Source organism: Schistocerca nitens, chromosome 8, assembly GCF_023898315.1.
Source record: "Schistocerca nitens isolate TAMUIC-IGC-003100 chromosome 8, iqSchNite1.1, whole genome shotgun sequence".
NCBI classification, from domain to species: Eukaryota; Metazoa; Arthropoda; class Insecta; order Orthoptera; family Acrididae; genus Schistocerca; species Schistocerca nitens.
Window position 1 is genome coordinate 126,022,001 of NC_064621.1, and position 18,080 is coordinate 126,040,080.

General features: G+C 40.8%; 1 protein-coding gene across 2 annotated transcripts in view; it reads left to right on the forward strand.

Moving 5' to 3' along the window:
• LOC126198895 (acetylcholinesterase-like) overlaps nucleotides 1-18,080 on the forward strand; it is a 186,445-nt gene that overhangs the window by 25,188 nt on the left and 143,177 nt on the right. For both annotated transcript variants that reach the window (XM_049935514.1, XM_049935513.1), the window contains exon 3: nucleotides 13,719-13,835. In XM_049935514.1, coding sequence (XP_049791471.1) covers nucleotides 13,719-13,835 — 117 coding nt within the window. The remainder of the gene's footprint in view (nucleotides 1-13,718; nucleotides 13,836-18,080) is intronic.

The window sequence follows — 18,080 nt, forward strand, 5'->3', positions numbered from 1 at the left end:
AGCACATCCCCATCTCAGTGCTCCCACTATCTTAAGCAAAACAATACCACAGATCTATTCTCGCTCCACTGCAGCAAATAGCACTTCCTGCAGACCATGCGTGTTCACGGCACTTTGGTGGTTTGGAAATACGTCCTGTGATGACTCTCAAGCTGTTAATTTTAACGTAGCAACACCAAGCACAATGAATATTGATGCAATAATACTGCTACTTTGATAAAGAAGGGAGTGCCGAGACAGCCGTCAACTGCTCCTCGACAAATATGTCAGTATGCTGCATAGATACCTCCATCTTCTTACCTCACTTCATATTCTCAGATTTCACTATAACTTTGAGGTCATCGTCAGTTGCTGTATCAATAGTGATACACGTAGACCCGTTTGTGATTAATAGATACATACTGGTGATCAGTAACGTCTATAAGACAGCTCCACGCTGCGTAGTCTCTATGAGTCTTGTGAGCCAGATATGTTCATGTTACGTGGCTGATCTGTGAAGCAGAAGCATCATATGGATGCTGCTAGGATCGTATATGTTGGCATATTCCATTTGAATGCGTGATGGAAAAAAAATTTCTGGAATTTTTCCCGGAAACGTAGCGGTTGTGATTACGATATGTATCGAAGTATACAGGGTGTTACGAAAAGGTACGGCCAAACTTTCAGGAAACATTCCTCACACACAAATAAAGAAAAGATATTATGTGGACATGTGTCCGAAAACGATTAATTTCCATGTTAGAGCTCATTTTAGTTTCGTCAGTATGTACTGTACTTACTCGATTCACCGCCAGTTGGCCCAATCGAAGGAAGGTAATGTTGACTTCGGTGCTTGTGCTGACATGCGACTCATTGCTCTACAGTATTAGCATCAAGCACATCAGTACGTAGCATCAACAGGTTAGTGTTCATCACGAACGTGGTTTTGCAGTCAGTGCAATGTTTACAAATGCAGAGTTGGCAGATGCCCATTTGATGTATGGATTAGCACGGGGCAATAGCCGTGGCACGGTACGTTTGTATCGAGAAAGATTCCCAGAACAAAGGTGTCCCGACAGGAAGACGTTCGAAGCAATTGATCGGCGTCTTAGGGAGCACGGAACATTCCAGCCTATGACTCGCGACTGGGGAAGACCTAGAACGACGAGGACACCTCCAATGGACGAGGCAATTCTTCGTGCAGTTGACGATAACCCTAATGTCAGCCGGTTCTAGTCGCGCAGTCCGGAACCGGCGACTGCTACGGTCGCCGGTTCGAATCCTTCCTTGGGCATGGATGTGTGTGATGTCCTTAGGTTAGTTAGGTTTAAGTAGTTCTAAGTTCTAGGGGACTGATGACCACAGTAGTTAAGTCCCATAGTGCTCCGAGCCATTTTTGAACCTAATGTCAGCGTCAGAGAAGTTGCTGCTTTTACAAGGTAGCGTTGACCACGTCACTGTATGGAGAGTGCTACGGGAGAATCGATCTGTTGTAGGATTTTAGAACACCTTTTTTGCTCGCGTATCATGTCATTTCTGGAAACCCAGAATCTACTCTGTAGGAATCAACATTGATTCCAGAAACAGCGGTCGTGTGAGACGCAACTCGCTTCATTTGTTCATGAGACCCAGAAAATATTAGATACAGATTCCCAGGTAGATGCCATTTTCCTTCACTTCCGGAAGGCGTTCGATAAAGTTCCGCACTGTCGCCTGACAAACAAAGCAAGAGCCTACGGAGTATCAGACCAGCTGTGTGGCTGGATTGAAGAGTTTTTAGCAAACAGAATACAGCATGTTATTCTCGATGGAGAGAAGTCTACAGACGTTAAAGTAACCACTGGCGAGCCACAGGGGAGTGTTATGGGACCATTGCTTTTCACAATATGTATAAATTACCTAATAGATAGTGTCGGAAGTTCCGTGCGGCTTTTCGCGGATGATGCTGTATTATACAGAGAAGTTGCAGCACTAGAAAATTGCAGCGAAATGCAGGAAGATCTGCAGCGCATAGGCACTTGGTGCAGGGAGTGGCAACTGACCCTTAACATAGAAAAATGTAATGTACTGCAAATACATAGAAAGAAGGATCCTTTATTGTATGGTTATATGATAGCGGAACAAACACTGGGAGCAGTTACTTCTGTAAAATATCTGGGAGTATGCGTACGGAACGATTTGAAGTGGAATGATCATATAAAATTAATTGTTGGCAAGGCGGGTGCCAGGTTGAGATTCATTGGGAGAGTTCTTAGAAAATGTAGTCCATCAACAAAGGAGGCGACTTACAAAACACTCGTTCGACCTATACTTGAGTATTGCTCATCAGTGTGGGATCCGTACCAGGTCGGGCTGAGAGAGGAGATAGAGAAGATCCAAAGAAGAGCGGCGCGTTTCGCACAGGGTTAATTGGTAACCGTGATAGCGTTACGGAGATGTTTAGCAAACTCAAGTGGCAGACTCTGCAAGAGAGGCGCTCTGCATCGCGGTGTAGCTTGCTGTCCAGGTTTCAAGAGGGTGCGTTTCTGGACGAGGTATCGAATATATTGCTTCCGCCTACTTATACCTCCCGAGGAGATCACTAATGTAAAATTAGAGAGATTCGAGTGCGCACTGAGGCTTTCCGGCAGTCATTCTTCTCGCGAACCATACGCGACTGGAACAGGAAAGGGAGCTAATGACAGTGGCATGTAAAGTGCCCTCCGCCACACACCGTTGTGTGGCTTGCGGAGTATAAATGCAGATGTAGATGTAGAACAGCACACGGAGGTAAAAACATGAGCAGTGCCGTGATTAAGTGGCGAATCTCCCCCTACTCTTGTAGTAGCAGTGAATTATGCGTGGAGGTGTGAAGCTGTTGCTGCTATGTAAATGATTCAATTGATGGTGTATTTGAAGCTTTGTGACACTGTTAGAATCGTACAATGTAGGTATGCTACATGTGAATACGATAGGATTCGGCAGCTAATGAAACAGTGCTGTCGGAATGTGATGGTATTTCGAATAATTAGCAAGAGTCTGTGACCTGGCGGGGGACCTCTATTACTCGTTGAAATCAGGTGGTTTCAAATGTCATATATCGAAGACTGAAAGATCGTGAGAACATGGCAGGTAAGCGATACTCTCATGAAACGAGAGTTGAGAGGTGATTTCTATAGCGCTTATTCTGCGTGTTGTGGACAAACATATTACAGTCTCTAACATACGACTTCCGAAGTGACTGTAGTGGGAAAATAAGGGGCTAATACAAAAATTTTCACCGGAAACAATCAGTAGCACAAGTTGCGTCCTTTGTTTTGTCGGTACATAAGAGACAACATCCTTTTATGAGTTTTCTGTGCCTATTAATGGATGGACCGACATATTAATTGGTAAGGTAAATTTACACCTACATCTGTTCTCGTACTTGATTAGCCATTGTGTGGTGCGTGGCGGAGGGTTCTCTGTACCGCTATTAGTCATTTCCTTTCCTATTCCGCTCCAAATAGTGCGACAGAAAAAAGACTATCTGTTTGCCTCCATATGAGCACTAATTTCTCATAGTGTATCTTTCTGGTCCTTACGGGCTGGTATTTTCCTTTTGTTCACTGGGTCTACTTTTCTGGCATACTTCGAAAATACATCTCGGAACCTTTCGGTTTGCAATTGGGAGGACTGGAAGCATATTGTTCAACATCTTGGTATTTATCCCCAGCGACATTTAAGTGCCCAGTCCTTCTGAGAAAAACTGTACAATTTTTGTGAGCCTGGAATCATTGACAGATGTTCTGCACAGGGAGCGGTGGCTTGTTGGCTGGGAGCGGTATAGCCCCGACGTGTGGGCGGAGGTGTGCGACACAGTGGCAGTGGTTGCAACTGCTCGCAAGCGATCCGGTGGCGGCAATGGGGATGTGGGTGGAGGTATTGTGGCGGTGGAGGAGAGAGTGAAACATCCTACTGCCCCCATAGACCGACGGGTCTCAACAGAATTAGTTCGAGAGCAGTACACTGAAATTGTAAGTGCTTACTTCCACCAGCAAGACAAAGCAACCGACTAACAAATCGTAAGTAGCATTGTACATCTTCAGTTATTCGACAATGGTTACTACCTATTTTGGCATCATATCAGTGACATATAGACAGGTGGGTGGAAGCGAGGGCAAGAGTATCACAGACTTCGTTCACGAATTGGAGCAGCAACTAGGTGGTTTTCGTTGCAGCGAAATCTTTTAACAGTCTCCCGCCTACGCAGGGAAAGATGGCCATCGTAATAAAATCACCTATATTATCGAATTTATACAGTGATGGTTGGTATTAACATGATAATACAACTCCTCTGTCCTGCTCTTTGGCTAACCTAAGAGATTTCGTAAGTGCCGAGGCATTTGGTTACCTTAAGAGAGTTCGAAAGTGACGAGGTATTCTGTGACGGAGGTAGAGTATTTACTTAGCACTCCGTAATGCGCCAAAAATGAGTTAATTATTCTAGTCTTGTGATGTAGAGCGAAAAAGTATAAAGCTGGTAAGGACAGATCTTTTTACTTGATGATGGAATACTTGGAAGAAATATAACCTGTGCTATACTGCAATAGAGAATTTTCACAACAAGTAACGATACTTTAGCGCTGTCTTTGAAAATAAAACGTATAAAAGGGAGGAATCTACATTCCGCACGAGAAATTCGAGATGTATGGACAACAAAATTCACATTTTGGAATGGGTGAAGTGGATTTTTAAACTGCATAGTCAGTATCGGGGGTGGAAGTGTAGCAAGAATACTTTTGAGAAAATGTTTGAAGGTTCTGAGGAAGGTAGAATGAGGCAGCTGATACCCTACTTTTTCGTCACTCTTTCTAATAAGCAGGAAGAAATTTGCATTTTTTGTGCTCCGATAGGAGCATTTTTCCGCTGGTTTTGATATCGTCTTGTGCTATCTTCTATAGATTCTGTGTCTCATACTTCGAAGAATGGCACTGAATTTCCCTTCAGTCTTTTCTTGTAGATAAACGATAGGTGGCAGGGGCAACATACAGGGAGCGAAAAGCTATTTACAATTTGTACAGAAACCAGATGGTAGTTATGAGAGTCGAGGGACATGAAAAGGAAGCTGTGGTTGGGAAGGGAGTGAGGCAGGGTTGGAGCCTCTCCCCGATGTTGTTCAATCTGTATATTGAGCAAGCAGTAAAGGAAACAAAACAAAAAATTCGGAGTAGGTATTAAAATCCATGGAGAAGAAATAAAAACCTTAAGGTTCGCCGATGACATTGTAATTCTGTCAGAGACAGCAAAGGACCTGCAAGAGCAACTGAACGGAATGGACAGTGTCTTGAAAGGAGGATATAAGATGAACATCAACAAAAGCAAAACGGGGATAATGGTATGTAGTCTATTTAGGTCGGGTGATGCTGAGGGAATTCGATTAGGAAATGAGACACTTAAAGTAGTAAAGGAGTTCTGCTATTTGGGGAGCAAAATAACTGATGATGGTCGAAGTAGAGAGGATATAAAATGTAGACTGGCAATGGCAAGGAAAGTGTTTCTGAAGAAGAGAAATTTGTTAACATCGAGTATAGATTTAAGTGTCAGGAAGTCATTTCTGAAAGTATTTGTATGGAGTGTAGGCCTGTATGGAAGTGAAACGTGGATCATAAATAGTTTAGACAAGAAGACAATAGAAGCTTTCGAAATGTGGTGCTACAGAAGAATGCTGAAGATTAGATGGGTAGATCACATAACTAATGAGGAGGTATTAAATAGAATTGGGGAGAAGAGGAGCTTATGGCACAACTTGACTAGAAGAAGGGATCGGTTGGTAGGACACGTTCTGAGGCATCAAGGGATCACCAGTTTAGTATTGGAGGGCAGCGTGGAGGGTAAAAATCGTAGAGGGAGACCAAGGGATGAACACACTAAACAGATGCAGACGGATGTAGGTTGCCGTAGGTACTGGGAGATGAAGAAGCTTGCACAGGATGGAGTAGCATGGAGAGCTGCATCAAACCAGTCTCAGGACTGAAGACCACAACAACAACAAACGATAGCCTGTAGGTCATGAGAGCCTCACTTTGCAGTTCAGATGTCCCGACAGAAGCCTGACACGGAAGCAGATCCCCGTTGTGGAATGTGAAGTACACACCTTCCGAACAATGTCGAATAATTTCTATCGATTGTATTTAACCTGACTTTTATAAGATGAGATTGCCCGTCACTAATATAAGATCAGTGGTGCAACTTCCACACAATTCTTCATTCACAATATAATGAATAGATAGTACAGTGTTCTAAAAGTAGCAGTGAGAAACATGTTCGTTAGTACGTCTTTGCCTCCCAGTACCGATAGTATCGCTGGTATGTGGGGAAAGCAATCTTTATCTGTGATTGATGTGCAGCTGAGAGTTTGACCACAAGAACGCCGGTCGGAAACGGGAGATACGTTTAGCGCAGCACATGTGGAGGAAACTCAGATAGAAGTATTGCTCAAACGCTGTACCGAGTAAACCACTGGGAATAAAATTGATGATCGAAAGAAAACAGTTATTTCTATTCATTTTACATTGCGAAACAATCTCATAGAAACGCTCGTAAGGTTTGCAAGTTTTATCACATATTCTTCTAAAATCTTCGTCGTTATATACAAGCTTACTTCTTTGTGTAATATATTACGCTACACCTCACATAATTTTGCTGTAAGATTTTTCCGCATTACGTACTTTCATTCGACAGAACGCTCTCCATTAAACATTAATTGTATTAGTACCTAGAAGATTATACAAGTATTGCTGTATAAACATTTACGTCTCTAGTAGTCAGCAAAACCTCAGGCAAGTTTGTAGGCTAATTCACATTGTAGTTAACGTTTTTATAAATTTACTGATTCCTGTCGACAATTGAAGTGTTCTCTATCTCTTCGCAGGGGTGATATGGTGTATCCATCGGACGTATTTAAAACTAATGTTGCATATAGCGTTCGATATTAATTTTTAGTCTCGAAATAATTGCAGATTATTTTATAGACTATGTAGAGTGCTACTGTAGCCATGGGATCCTTGGCTGTTACTAATCTAGATTATATCCCTTAAGCTTCTTGTGTAAGTCTGACAAGGATCTATCACAGCGCTCTTGTCCCTGATGCAGTGTACTTTTCTCCTAGACAGTCATCCTTATCATTACCTTGAGTATGGTTATGTGAATCCTTGTTTGCGCAACGATAACAAGTTATGACCGTGGTTAGTTACTTATCTGTATACATCTCTGTGAGTGACACGCTTAACAAGCCAAGCCCTTAAATTCTGCTCTGCGGGTTAGAAAAGACTCATTATCTTATTTGCTGTTCATCCTTGCGGTCTTTTACACGATCTCACATAGGACACCATGGTGCAGTCTTGATATAAATAGGACGCTCATAAAACAGAGAAAGATCTTTTACTCGCTAACGGCAATGTGTGTAGGGAAATGGAGAGGCAAGGTTTCCAGTCGATAACGCTTCACAATGTATAAGAAACTTGTAGCGTGTACACGGACATCTAGAGAAAATGACGATGGTGGTAAATAAGAGACTAATTGGTTTTGGTTTCAAGTGTTTAAACCAGGCATATTTCGTTTTATTTCAACCAAACCGGCTGGACTTTCGTAAGGCCCGAATATCCTTTAAAAAATAAGAATAGAAAAGGGTAAATACCTCAGTTCCAATCATATGAGTTGATGGAAGATGACGTTTTTATTGTCCTATCGACGTCTAAGTATCTTTTCCACAAAGTCTCCCTATCAATATAAGAAAATTACGTACTCCTCTGTGTTGTAGACTATTAGCTGCCGAAACCTCGTTTCAAAACTTTGTTCCTTTCATTTAATATAAATGGAGTCACGTTGTAAGTGACTCGTCCTGTGTATGATTTTCGAATGAGAGGTGCGTATCTTTCTGTTTCGATAGTGGCTGTGCATTAGGCTGAACACGTAACCGTAAACTGTCAAGCTAGTTTCTATGGCCGCTGTTTCATGTGACGTCTGCAGCACGTAGCTCACGTCGTACGATGTTTTGTGCACGTAGGAAGCAGGCACTCCAGATGTCAAAATTATACAGACGATAGTGCACCTCAGGCTCAGTACTTTGAAATAAGGAGCCATTGGTGCAAATGATTGTTTCAGGCGATAGGAGGTCTTGAATAAGTATTGCTTTGGAGGCCCTCGTTTGGAACCTGCTCATCTCTCTGCATCGGTTCTCTTCGTGTAGTTTTGCTGTTTCTGTAAGCGGAATCAGTATGTACAGTACGTGTTATCCATATGGAAAGAAAGATGGGAAAATGTTTGTGGAATTGCTAAGTTCGTTATGTGTGCTCCCACTTCATGTGGACTTCAGACTGTGTTTCAGAGAATTTACTAACAAACAAAAAACTGACCACTCATTAAAGAGATAACCAATAGTATAAATTTAATTACAGAACAAAATCCAATTCAATGGCTCTGAGCACTATGGGACTTAACAGCTATGGTCACCAGTCCCCTAGAGCTTAGAACTACTTAAACCTAACTAACCTAAGGACATCACACAACACCCAGTCATCACGAGGCAGAGAAAATCCCTGACCCCGCCGGGAATCGAACCCGGGAACCCGCGCGCGGGAAGCGAGAACGCTACCGCACGACCACGAGCTGCGGACTTACAGAACAAAATCATTTCCGTTTTGAGAAGAAATATTACTTAAATTATGGTTTCCCAGTGAGCTCTCCAGTATCAGGAATATGTTCATAAAACATTTACAACGAAATCATTGCTTAATAACCACAAAAAGACTATAATATTTTCATCTGGTACACACCTGTTGACGATGTAACATGTCTGGCTGGTAAACTTAAAACAGACAAGCTCCATGCAAACATAAGTAGGATATAGAACAACTTTCAAACCACTACAGGCAAAGGAAGACCAAAAAATGTTCATTTCCTGGACACAACAATAATTAGCAATGATGGCAATCACAAGTTTGATATTTACAGACGACCAACAACAACAGGCACAAAATCAGCCACAAAACCATAAGCTAGCAGCTCTCCAACGCAGGACACACAGACTGAATGAAATCCCACATAACGCACAAAAACATGGAAGACAGGTGGAAACAATTCCACAAATAAACCAAACCAATGGACATAGCTCCCATATTGCACTAAAACTCGATAACAGGACCCAGATTCAAATAAAGTTAAAAGATAACATGGAAAAGATAAGAGAACCACAAAAGACAAAAGTCCACAAGGATCACGAATACTGCAGTACACACAGTCACAGAGAACAGAACCACCGATTGAAAGATAGATCAATATCATTATATAAATTATCATACACACGCAGATCGTCACACAGGTTATTAAATGAACTGAAGAAATAATTACGAGGGTTGGAACTTAAATAGGGGCAACTATTTATTCACAACCGATACAAAAGAGTTACGTGTTTGCACCTGTTACTGTCCTTCAAAGTAGTCACCAGCGTTGTGTAGAACCCGTTGCCAGTGATGTGGATGGCGTAGTATTCCGTTAGCAGAGCCTGTTCTGTTGATGGTGCGAATGGGACGGCCTACTGCCTGTCGAATCTCTGAAACAGTTCTGAAGCGAATGCTACAAGTGGTTCCTTCATCTTCGGAATCAAATCAAAGTCACAAGGGCGTACGTCCGGGGAGTATGGTGGATGGTACAGTACTTCCCAGTCCCAACGACCAAACAGAGCAGCCACAGCTTGGGCTGTATGCGCCCCCGCATTGTTCTGCAAAATAATGGGTGGGTTGCGCAGAATGTGTCGCCGCTTCTTTCGCAAAGCTGGCCGCAGGTGATGCTCCAAAAACGAACATTAATACTATGCATTGACGGTCTGCCGTGGAGTAACGCAACCCAAGCAACATATACAGTGTCTATAATAATTAATAGTGAAAAATGATGCATTTGCCATTATCTCACAAACGGCTCGTTTGCGAATCTTATTTTATTCGAATATTTTGCTTTTGTTGTATATTTTCACCCATGTCAGTATTCAGTATTAATTACGATACATCCTACACATTCCAGTGAGTGTGTGATCAGTATATCTGGGAACGACAAGCACAAATTATAAAACACATAAGAAATAACGTATAAGAAGCTGAACGAATGAAAATCGACCTTCAACCTTTTCTGTGCCTCTGAAAACGATTGTCCATCAAGCACCAATCCTGCAACAAGGTAAAATTTTATAATAAAGAAATATAACAAAAAGCTGCTAAATATACAGGGAACTTCCATTTACAAGAGGCCTTTAAATGAATAAGAAAGCAATTAACTATCAAATTAATATAAGTAATAACTTAGTCTCCATGTAAGCCAGAGAGACAACATAAAAACCACGAGAAATAGAACAAAGCTATATCAAACTATAGCTCATACAATCTCACCAACACCGCCATCACCTCCTCCATACTTACATAAAAATAAAGCACAGACTACTATAAAACCAATATTATCAGTTTCCAGAATGAGATTTTCACTCTGCAGCTGAGTGTGCGCTGATATGAAACTTCCTGGCAGATTAAAACTGTGTGCCGGACCGAGAATCGAACTCGGGACCTTTGCCTTTCGTGGGCAAGTGCTCTATCAACTGAGCTACCCAAGCACGACTCACGGCCCGTCCTCACGGCTTTACTTCCGCCAGTACCTCGTCTCCTACCTTCCAAACTTTACAGAAGCCCTCCTGCGAACCTTGCAGAACTAGCACTCCTGAAAGAAAGTTCCCACTGTCCAAATTCCCCACCTTACCCAATGCGCCCCTCCCGCTAAAACACATAAACACCAAACAAATGAAATAAAGGAACCGTGTACTCCCAGCATTATGCATCGAAAGGCTACAGAGTAACGGTAGTCAGCAGTTGGTAATACTACAGACAGTATACACACAAACAAACTAAAAGTTTTAGAAATACCTTCGTGAAAAGGAAGTATAGATGTGAAACGTGTATGCAGGTGTCAAGAATAGGACATCGTGAACTGTACAGAACAACCAAGTAATAATTCCATAGTGGTGCATATAATTAAAAAGGACTATACTAATCGTAAACGGAACAAAAATCTGTTGAAAGCCTAGCGTAACATGTGCTGAGAAACTTGCTGTTAAAGTACATATAGCTCAAAAATGGCTCTGAGCACTATGGGACTCAACTGCTGTGGTCATAAGTCCCCTAGAACTTAGAACTACTTAAACCTAACTAACCTAAGGACAGCACACAACACCCAGCCATCACGAGGCAGAGAAAATCCCTGACCCCGCCGGGAATCGAACCCGGGAACCCGGGCGTGGGAAGCGAGAACGCTACCGCACGACCACGAGATGCGGGCGTACATATAGCCAAACAACTATAATGTAATAACATATTTTGAACTGTTTCATAACATACATAATATTTAAATATAGTGAGAAAACCAATATGTAAAACAGGTTGCTGGAGATGCATAGAAAACAAAAGCAGAGAAACATGTTTGGCAACAAAACTGAAAGCCTTCTAAAATACTCATACTGTACTTCACAGTAAAAATTGTTGTTGAACTCATATTAATTTTGACCAGTTATAGTCCTGAGAATGATTGCCATTTCTTCAATTTATGTGTTTGGTGGATTCCCTTGCTTATTCCATTTTTGATGATGTTGATTCATATACTGGTTTTTAAGAATACACTGACGTGATATCAAATGACATAAGGCTTTCTTTCTACGCCTGGAATTTCTATGTCTTGATCCTCCTATTTTAACCCTGAAATTTTCTAGGTTTTGTTGTTTTCAAATATGTGCATCTTACATAGCATTGTGTGTGTGTGTGTGTGTGTATGTGTTTATATATATATATATATATATATATATATATATATATATATATATATATATATATATATATATGTGTGTGTGTGTGTGTGTGTGTGTGTGTGCATGCTCGGTGAAGTTATAGGGTGCAGCATTTCTAAAATTATTGACTGGTCTTAGAGGAATATTTTATCTCTTTTTATGAACGTGTTTTTGATGTTTTTTAGTGTTCGTTGAATGATATTCTGGTATCTTACAGTTGGATCATTGGTCATCTTGGTAACGTAGTTATCAATCAAGAAACCCAGGATTTTGTATATTTACCCCTTTTCTTTCACGACCATCATTACATTATTATTATCTGCTTTTGTTAGTATACATTTGTGTTATTTTAGTGGCTGTTGTACCTTCTTGCATGGTCTTCAAGTATTCTGCTTTCGTTTCTTTTGATTATTCGTTTCATTTCTGCAACAACTCATTTTGTTGTCATGTTTCCATTAAAATTTGGTGTGCTGAGCCTTTCTTTTCCTTTAGATTGTGTTCATATTCCGTTAATTAATATATATATATATATATATATGTATATGTGTGTGTGTGTGTGTGTGTGTGTGTGTGTGTGTGTGTGTGTGTTCCCTTGTATGGCGAGATTTATGTTAGGCGTCGATTCTGTCATGGATATCATGTGATTCATTCTTGACTTTTTTATGATTGTGTTGAGCTTTTTGCTTTGTTTTTCCTGTTTTTGTTACAATTCCACTTACGGTTGTGTGCCTTTACTCTTTCTGTTATTTCGCCATGTTAACTGATATTTCCCAGAATTTAGTCTTCAAATACCGTTGATACTATAGCTTCAAAACAAGACATTGATTGTGTCGAAATTTTTTATTAGTGTCAGAGATGGAGTTCATACACTATTAAGGTAGTAATAAGGAACGACGGAAGATACATAAATGTATGAAAAAATAGTCTTTGGGTGAGTTATGATGCACTTATTTCCGACCAACCTAACCAGGCCCCAGTTTAAGTCTCCTTCGAAAACATGTAGAAATGTTTGCAACATGTTTTCCACACAAACTAAGAAAACATGTGGACAAGATAATAAAGAGTAAAACACAAAGAATATTTTACCAACATATTTCTTTAAGAAATGGCAATTACATATTTTCTATGGAATGAGATAGTATGAGATTTGGTAGATTCAAGTTACCTGTTATACCATGTTGCGATTGTCCAGCGTGTGATAGCTGAAGAAAACTGTGTATGAAGCTACCAAAATATTGACAAAAAGTTATCATACTGAACCTAAATTCATAGTATGAAGCTGTTCTTTTAGATATCCTAAGACGACACAATTGTATGTGAGACACTTGTCAAGCTAGGAGCGCTGAATGTCGACACAGACAGACGTACATACGCCACAGTGATTCAGCGTCTTACAAACACTACGAATAACGCTACACGGGCCGTTAGCGCTACACATGATATTGTTTGAAATTTTATGCTGTGATGCTCCGCTACCTTCTTGTCGCTACATACGATCCACTCTGTCTATTACGTTCACGCATACGTCTCCACCGTAACATTAGGCCCTGCAAGAATCAAAATATCGCTGTACGGTAAACATATTTTTCGGAGTCTCAGAATTGTTCTGTGTTAGAATTCACTCACAAGCTGAAACTGCACCCTTGGATGTCGACGAGACATAAAAAAAGCACTAGCTTTCACTTCACCACTCAACTTGACTGCTCTGCTGTAGTTGCGTTTGGCTTTTGTTGAACCAAAAGGCCGCTGCAAGGTTTACGACTAAATCAATTAACTTATTACTGTTATACATTCTTCACGCTTCGAGTCATGCGAACAAATCTAGTGTACAGTTTTATGTCAGTACGCCTCGTGATTCAGTTTCTTCTGTTTACGGTAATGCTCTGTGTGATTTCTGCAGGATCCCATCCCTTACTCGTCTAATGGCAGCGTGGAGGCACTGGAAGACGCGCCGCACTGCGCCCAAGAGAGCGGCGGAAAGGAGGACTGCCTCTACCTCAACGTCTACACACGGCAGGTCAGTGCCCTTGACGAATCTCTGACAGCATAGTGTTTAGTTCAACATTTTCGTTCAAAGCACGTGAATGGTGTTATTTGCTAAGTGGTGAGTGCTGAAATCGAAAATGTTTGTTTTTGGCTTTTGAGCTGAATTTTCTTGAGACACACTACTCTCTTCCTATAGAAATCCTCACTAACGTTGCATATTACTTACTCTTCTGTATCTTAACTTAAATATTCTGCAGATTTAATTGTCAAAAAATAATCGCAACACATACAAGCAATTACCACATATGACTTTCAGTTCTGAAATCTACCTCCAAGAAATGAAGGTGGTTTGGCAGCGCTGCCGATGAGTTTTGCTTAAGCCGTCAGCACACGGGCCGTGCTGTCGGACGTTAACGTTGAGTGTGCCAAGTTCAACGTGCTGCTGAACGCTCAGGAACGATGCGACTTGTGCATACGGTACGTGGGCCCCAACGTGGTACACGCGTTCACAACGCACTCCTGTGGCAATTGAGGGATGTTTCTAGTTCGTAAATCACACAGTATACTCAACGGGCGCGCGTAAAATTCCCACGTTAGCTGCATTAAAACGCACATTTCCTCCATCGTCCACGAAAAGGAAAGTACCATGTCCAATCAATAAGGACACAGGTTTACAAAAGTTCCATTACAAACAGTGCGTTACAAATTTGGAATACTTCTGCGCGTAAGATAAACATTATTTCATCATTCCCACATTTTAGTAAAGCCCCAAGGTCAGTCTTACTTGATCACTGTTCCTACCCAGTAGCAGAATCTTTGCAACATGTAAATTACGAAGCGTAAAAGAAAAAGGAGCAAAATATATTTATACAAGTAGCGCAAGCTGTCTTGTAGATTAAGCCCATCGAACAAAGTCACCTTCAAAAAAGGTGAACTGATATTTACATAACATCAAATATTATAGTATAGACTTATATTAAACTAATAATAAAGTATCAGAACCTAATGAAAACGCGAATGTTAGGAAAAAAAGAACTTGTAAGACTCAAGACGCGAACCACAACCCCACCATTCAATTCTTTACAGGATAGTGACGCTACTCATCACGCTGAACCAACATCCCGCCTGTACAATCTAATCATATTATGTTACCTGTTACTGAAAACCTTAATCTTAGATATGTTACTAATTGAAATTTAATTATAAAAAATTGTACGAAGAACAGTGCGTTTTGGGTGGATCGTCAGTGTGTCGCTGCCTTCAAATAGCCTACTCTCATAATACGGAAGTTACAATAATTCTTTTGCCACGAATATGATGTTTCCCATTATTTTACCGTAACGAATCACACAGTTAACAACGGGTTTTCCAGTGATTCTGAATTTGCTGGTGCTCAGAAAGGGCATATATACATGTAGGCTTGAAATGAATGCCATTATGGCGCCTCACAACTCTGTACTGAAGGGAGATGGCGTGCTTGTGGCGTAGGTGGCGTTGTGCCATCTCATTGGTCAACGTTCAGACGCTCTCTCAGAATATCTGACATGCCAGATACCGCTCTACACGTTCGGAAAGACTCCCGAGCGTGCTATTCCACGCTATGACGTCAGAAACTCGGCACGCTCAACGCTCGACGTTCGGATGCACGGTCCGTGTGCCGACGGCTTTAAAAACGTATTATCACGTTTCCACTTGCATATCAGCAGCAAGAGTTCGCAGAATTGTTACAAGTAACTGGCTGCTGTGCTAAATTCGTAAAGGTTTGTTTTAACTCAGAAGAAGAAACGCCTTGTAACTGTGTAAATAGCGCAAATTTATTTTATTATATCTGTGGTAGTTAACTCTGAAATCGCAAAAAACAGGAACATCATCTCTCGTAAAAAGGTGCTACTAACTTCATTTCGTTCTAAGGTTTGTTACTTGGACTATAAATGGGCCATCCCCCTCTCCTCCCTCACCCATGTCCAATAATAAGGGTGATAATGTGCTACACCCCCTGCACGATTTAGAGGGAATCAATGGACAACACAACGCACTTTTGTCGAAAACAAGGAAAACTGTGAGATACCGTAATTTACTATCTGCTATCAGATCTGTACATCACAGTGAAGAATTTCCGATACTAGCTCCTACTGAGAATGTGACAGTTAGGCGAAAGCAGTGACCAAACGTCGAAGAGGGCAAAGGAGATGTGCGTGACGTCCTTACGTTTCAACACCACTGTGAATCAGATGGCTCACACTTCTTGTCTCAATGATCTTGTTTGTGTTCAAACACTGTCGAAGCTGCGGGATGAGCTCTTAGGTTACTGATTAAAATGATGGAACCTGCTTCTTCAGAGTTCACTGTAACATCCATGCTGTGTTTCTTCTGAATACTTCTCCAAGAAAGGTGCCGTAGTTCTTTGTAATGTCAGTTATGGAGATTCTTGACCATGATGAGTGGTGCTTTTTCATAGAATTCCTTTATAGTCAGAAAACGGTACTTCTCCACAGTGGGATCAAGTTTCTTTCTATTCCGATTGTCTTTCGCTTAATGTACAAGAAACATGAGAACTTTAAACAGCTGTTCACACTTATTCAGACTGCGAAGTACAGACGGGGTGTATATGAAACTCTGAAAGTAACTGCAATTCTTCTCGAGATTAAACTTGAGTATACAAAGCACTGCTGCATTCTATAAAAACCAATAGTAGAAAAATCACTGATATGAGAAAATATTGCTTGCTCGAAATTATCTACTCACTGGACTCTCGTTAACTCCAAAAATGTATATCTAACTCTGCTGCGCATTAAAATTGGGTCTCCTCAAAACAAAACTCGACAAAACTTCACGCGGATTCATGAACTTGCGAGAGAAGATTTCATAGGTCACTGATGCAAAAATAAAGGAAAGAGTATTTATAATAGCCTAAATTATGGAATAATGTCTGATTATTTATTTCTTGATATGTTGAGTAAAATAATGAGTTGAGTTGAGATAATGGCATGACTGATTTTCAGAAGTGTCTGCCAAAACTTTTTAGGCAAACTTAGGGCAAAGAACTATTGCGATATTGTACAATAACTATTGAGATAATACCACCTTATGGGATCTCAAATGTCACTTAAACTACATTTCTTGAATGTTAATTTGTATTTCTTGCCGGACAAACTTGGCGCCGTTAGTGACGAACATGGAGAACTGTTCCACCAGAACATCTCAAACTGAAAAGCGTTATCGAGGCAATTGGAGCACCACAATTTTGTCCGGTAAATGCTTGTCCTTACAAAATGACGTTCGTGTAGCAAAGAATAACAGGAAGTCAGGAAGGAAACATTTTTAGGTATGATTCTTTTCTTTACTTGTACGTTACTCGTTTCTTAGATTCCTTTACGTAATGCCAGTGCTTTTTTTTTCTGTTTGCATTTGGAAGCCTTGTTGCGAGAGTGTCTCATTTTGTTGGATACATGTAATACGTATGTTGTCTAAACAAATCCATTATTTCGGAAAACTGAGGCCGATACACAAATTGTGAAATTAGATCCTGATTCAAGAGCGAATTATATTCCAAAATGTGTTTATATTGTTCTTGTAAATAAAATAAAAACAGATTTTTTATAGTTGATCTTTGAGCATTTGACGGCGAATTGAAGGGAATTTCTTGCTTGAACTGGCTACACGTATGTTCATTCAATCATTCAAAAACTTTAATAATAGCACACACATTTTGGGGTGGCGACTTTTCGGATAACTTCAGAAGTAGTGAAATTTTGAGCATCTGATTCTACAATAACGGCGGATTCACAGGCCGTCAGGTGATAACGTTGGTTCGTAAGTATCATCTAGGCGCATTATATATAGTAGGGAGGACTGCTTCGCTTCTGAACGCCTCCCGTTTTCCGCCAGAAGCTGTGCGGGGATTGAAATACTCAGCTTCGATGAAGTGTCGTTGTTCACAAAGGTTCCTCTTTCAGAGTCATTATTTCTCATTGGCAAAACCTTCGTTAAAGAGATTTCAGCTTTGTTTGAACATGTCTTCACCTTGACATATCTTTTATTCAATAACGAACTTTATGAACAGACTGACGGTGTCGCCATGGGTAATCTTTTGTCGACCTTGATGGGCAAATGCTTTATGGAGGACTTTGAGGAAGAGGCGCTGAAATCTGCTAGCTTGAAGCCCACAGTATTTTTGAGGTATGTTGATGATACATTCGTAGAGTGGCCCCACGGTGAAGATAAATTAAAAAGAATTTTTAAATCATCTGAATTCTATCCATAGACAAAATCAGTT